General features: G+C 33.1%; 1 protein-coding gene across 1 annotated transcript; it reads left to right on the forward strand.

Moving 5' to 3' along the window:
* The first annotated feature begins 1,765 nt into the window (after positions 1–1,765).
* Positions 1,766–3,674, forward strand: LOC114744654 (universal stress protein PHOS34-like). The gene is made up of 4 exons (XM_028932818.1): positions 1,766–2,026; positions 2,141–2,235; positions 2,978–3,099; positions 3,266–3,674. The coding sequence occupies exons 1-4, from the start codon at positions 1,846–1,848 to the stop codon at positions 3,351–3,353; spliced, it is 486 nt and encodes a 161-aa protein (XP_028788651.1). The 5' UTR covers positions 1,766–1,845; the 3' UTR covers positions 3,354–3,674.
* The last annotated feature ends 1,108 nt before the right edge of the window (positions 3,675–4,782 follow it).

Genomic DNA, 4,782 nt, shown 5'->3' on the forward strand with positions numbered 1-4,782 from the left:
TATTGTTGCCACGGAATTCTCTAGACCTTCTAATTATTCCATATCATCTTTTTATTAAAACTTTCCCACCTACCTTTGCTTTTAAAACTAAAAATGCTACTGCCTCTCTTCCTTCATATAACTGGAGATTTAATTTAGTTTTAATCTCTATAATTTTAAATTATTGGTTTTGGTTCATATAGTTTCATAAAAATTCACTCTGAGTTTAGTTCAAATTTGTCGGAGTCTTAGATAAAACCAAATTTTTAATGAATTTATGAGTTTGAACCTTTTGTAAAAGATATAATAAATGTGTAAATTATGAAAAAGTATTCTCAAATAGGAAAAGGAGGAATGTTTATTAAAGATAGAATAATTCTCTTCAAAACTATGAAACATCTTAACAATGCCATAGAGTTGTCATCTTTAAGGATGTATTAATTTCAATCCTTAATATAAAAGCTAATTAGCCAATTTAAATAGATTAAGAAAGTTTGTTAAGTTAGTTATTTATAATAAATACATATTATTTTTTAAAATATTTTTATTAATCATATATATTGACTAAAACTGTCATTTAATGAAACTTTTAACACATATAGATACTATAAAAATAATAAAATACATCAATATTATTGCTTTCCTTTTCCAGCAGCGCCGCTGTATTTTTGACATGTGGCGGCAATGTGAGTTACAACCAAGCCCACAGGAATGATGGCGCGTGAGGGGATCCCTAGTCATGTTGCCACGGAATTCTCTAGAACTTCCAATTATCCCATATCATCTTTTTATTAAAATTTTCCCACCTTACTTTACTTTTAAAACCAAAAATGCTACTGCCCCTCATCCTTGATATAATCGGAGATTTAATTTAGTTTTAATCTCTATAATTTTATATTATTGGTTTTGGTTCATATAGTTTCATAAAAATCTAATCTGAGTTTAAAGAGTTGATTAGACAAAAATCAAATTATAATTTTAAAAAATAATTTTATAGTTGTGAAATAATTTTAGTTTTTTTTTATAAATGCTTTCAGAGGATACCAACACCCTCCAAGTAAAATCAAAACTCCTTAAAAATATAAGAATTATAAATTATTCATTAAACTCATAGCAAAAAGGTTATGAAACTATAGACACTAAAATCAACAAATTCAACAGAAACAAAAACTTAAAAAAGTAAGAATGATATTAATTCAAACTCATGAACAGAACTCTCTTATTTCCTTCCTTCCATCTCCGCCCAACAAAAGATGCTTTGACTTTTGGGGTGATTTAACCAAACCCCCGGACCAATATGTTATGTAAAGTTAATATAAGATTTAGTTTGATTTTTATTCTGATCCTAATTATAAGACTCTAATTAACTTTGTCTCTCATATTTATGTATTTTTTTTAAGTTAGTCCTTCTAATAATCATAGTTCTAACCAATAAATTTGATTAGTAACGATATTTTAAAAAAAACAATACTTATTTATTACAAATAACTAATTTAAATTATTTTTTTAATCTCCTTACGTATGTTAAGCAGCTCTTATTTGTATTAAGAATCAGACCAGTACGGATTATCTTGATATGCCTACCATCTATTGTGGTGATGGTAATAAAATAAAACAGCTTGGCATTCTAATCCATAGTCCATACTCCGTACATAGCAGCCAGTCTAGACTTTACACGTGGACATTACAAGGATGCGACGTCGTTTCTGCGCACCTTACTGGCCTATGCTCCGGATAAATATGGAGTCAATTTAGCGGCACGCGAAGTGTATTGTGGTGGCGTTCCAAATTCCATCCACGCCGATACAGGAATTAAAACGCGCGAACGGGCGATCGTCTGCGACGGCGAGCAACATCTGAGTTTCCATGGCGACCTCGTCGGAGAAGCAAGTGATGATGGTGGCTATCGACGAGAGTGAGCACAGTGCCTATGCTCTCAAATGGGCTCTCGATCACTTCTTCACTTCCACCCCTAATCCTCTCTTCAAGCTCATTCTTGTTCATGCTAGACCTTCTGCGATCTCCACTCTCGGCCTCGCCGGCCCTGGTACGCTACTCCATTTTCTCATCGATTCTTGATTATTATGATTTTTCTCATCGATTCTAGTTTCCTCTGTTTGTAAATTCGTCGACAACTCTATCTAAAATGCATTGTTCGCAGGAGCTAATAACGTTTTGCCCATTGTTGATGCGGATTTGAAAAGAACGGCTACAAAAGTTGTTGAAAAGGCCAAAGAGCTTTGCATCAGGAAATCGGTAATTAATAATCACTTCGAATACTGGATATCTGTTTATTTAACCATCAATTACTACCATCATTCAGTTTCGTTTCCTCCTTCTGCTATTTCATTTCTTCTTTCAGTAACTTCAATCTTTCCTTGAATTGAAGTGACTCTAGCAAGGTTTTCGCTGAGATTTATGATACTAGGAAGAAATGACAAAAAAATTTCCGGAGAAACTGGTTCCAGTTTCATAGTTTATAGCGTGCGTCACGGCTCTGAAAAGAAGAAAATAAAAACAGTACGCACTATTTCTTAATATGATTTTGTTTTCTCTGTTCTTTCCCTCTTACCGTGTGAAAGACTAGTGATATAAAAATCTAATCAATCCTTGTCCTATTTTGGTTTCTTATGTTGATGTGTTATTGTAGTTCACTGTGACTATGATGTGTCTGTAGATGTATTTATCCCTAAATTCTTGGATCCATAGCGACTGTTTGGAAATAGTAATATATCTAGAACACTCGAGTTAAAATCAAAATCAATTTTGAACATTGGATTTTTTTCTTATAGGCAACTATTACTTGCTTCCCAATTTTACTTTTTAATTACATTCAAAATCAGTCTTATAAATCAATTGCATTCAAATTTAATTTTTCCAACTCAAATCCAAATCCACCCGATATTCTTTTGCTCCAAAACAAAAGGGTCTAATGCTTGAGGCTTGAAATACTTGATAGATTTATCCTAAGGAAAAAATGACGTGAATGTATCTGCAGGTAAATGATGTAGAAGTGGAAGTGATAGAAGGAGACGCCAGAAACGTGCTTTGCGATGCTGTGGACAAACACCATGCTTCCATATTGGTTGTGGGAAGTCACGGTTATGGAGCTATAAAAAGGTATGTAACTGCAACTAACCATTATCGCAGTTTTATCTCACGATTTTCTGGAGATTATTATGTCTTATTAAGCTGTTTTAACACCTAACGTCTTTATTAATTGATATAGATTTTTTTTAAAAAGAAAAAACTTCCATTTGACATGTTGATGCTTGTGCTCTTGCAGGGCTGTGTTAGGGAGTGTGAGTGACTATTGTGCTCATCATGCCCACTGCACTGTGATGATTGTAAAGAAGCCAAAACCCAAGCACTGAACTTTGATATGCGTGTCAGGCCAAGACCAAAAAATAAAAGAACTTTGATATGCATGCTTTGGCTGCCTCCAATAAGTACTTTCAGCTAAATATTGATCCTAGGGGGCTCCCAGAACATTCAAAGTCATGGCTGTGTTGTATCTACTCTCGGTTGAAGATTGAATGTATCGCTATGTTTTAAGCAATGTACCTATATGCTTACTGTGTGAATGTTGGGCTGGGTTGTTTCTTGTTATTGTTCTACCTCATTAAGTGGAGGCTTGGAAATCAGGTAAATAAGTCAATTTTATGTTTTACAATAAAAAAACATTTCTCACTTCACTCCAGCTAAAATCACTTAAAATAACCACTGTGTTGTATCATGCTCACAGTGAAAAAGTGTAGCTTGTTTATGGGCTGAAATTGTCAGTGTAAATTTTGATGGGGTATTGCTAAAAAGGACTTACAAGCAAAGATATTTTGTGAAAATGGCTCAGAATTCATACTCTCTCACGAATATGGGGAAAAGGTGCAAAAAACCGAAGTTAAAGATATAGAAAATGGAAGACCAGTTAGCAAATTTTTTTGTTTGTGCAGAATTTGCATACTTTGTCAAAATGTAAAAAATCTACAACTGATTTTTTTCCTTGGCATTTTTCCTTCCATGTTTTTTTATTGGTGTTTAAGGAAGAATATTCTTAGTTCTTTTTACCAAATATTTTTTTGCGCTTACAGTTTCCCCTAAATTTAAACTGAATAATGTGTTTGATTATAAAAAATTGAATAATGTGAAATAAACCCACGATATCACAAAAATGTTTATTAACAAGTGTGATGATCTTTTTTGTTACAAAAAAGTTTAGGTGAGTTGAGTCATATGAACTCAGTAAGATCAAAACATGCTTCCAAGTTTAGAGAGTGGTTATAAAGATACTTACGGATTGTTTATTTTGAAAAACATATGTTTATCACAGATAACAGACTAAAGTTATTTTCTTAATCTCCTCAAATTAGTCAATTAGTTTTTATATTTAGGATTGAAGGTAATATTAATTTTCTTAATATGATTTTGTTTTTCTCTGTTTTTTTCCTCATACCATGAAAAAGACTTGTTGATAACATACCAGGAGGCGTTGAATATGGAGGTCATAAAGCCTAAATAGTACTCCTTCAATTAGAAGCCCAACAAGCCATCTAGAGTATTCAAGTGATTTATAGCTCGTGAATACTTACGTGGAGGAGGATATGGATCTTTCCTTGGATGATGACATGGATACATACGGAGCTTAACGTGACATATGAAGGCCGTCTTGAAAACCACCATGGCATATAAGTCATCAGAGTATGAACACTTGGACCTTGAGAAAGATAAGAGCACGTTCTAAGAGACCAAAAAGAACATTTGAAGCCAATTTCCATGTTATTAAAGGCCCAACACAATTATATGCAC

Source organism: Neltuma alba, unplaced genomic scaffold, assembly GCF_004799145.2.
Source record: "Neltuma alba isolate B1F8T4 unplaced genomic scaffold, ASM479914v2 tig00000737_pilon, whole genome shotgun sequence".
NCBI classification, from domain to species: Eukaryota; Viridiplantae; Streptophyta; class Magnoliopsida; order Fabales; family Fabaceae; genus Neltuma; species Neltuma alba.

Excerpts from the sequence above, each read along its gene's own strand:
- LOC114744654 (XM_028932818.1), top strand. The coding sequence starts at position 1,846 with ATGGCGACCTCGTCGGAGAAGCAAGTGATGATGGTGGCTATCGACGAG. Across the intron at positions 2,027-2,140 it reads TCTCGGCCTCGCCGGCCCTG|GAGCTAATAACGTTTTGCCC; the intron begins GTACGCTACTCC and ends CATTGTTCGCAG. Across the intron at positions 2,236-2,977 it reads AGCTTTGCATCAGGAAATCG|GTAAATGATGTAGAAGTGGA; the intron begins GTAATTAATAAT and ends ATGTATCTGCAG.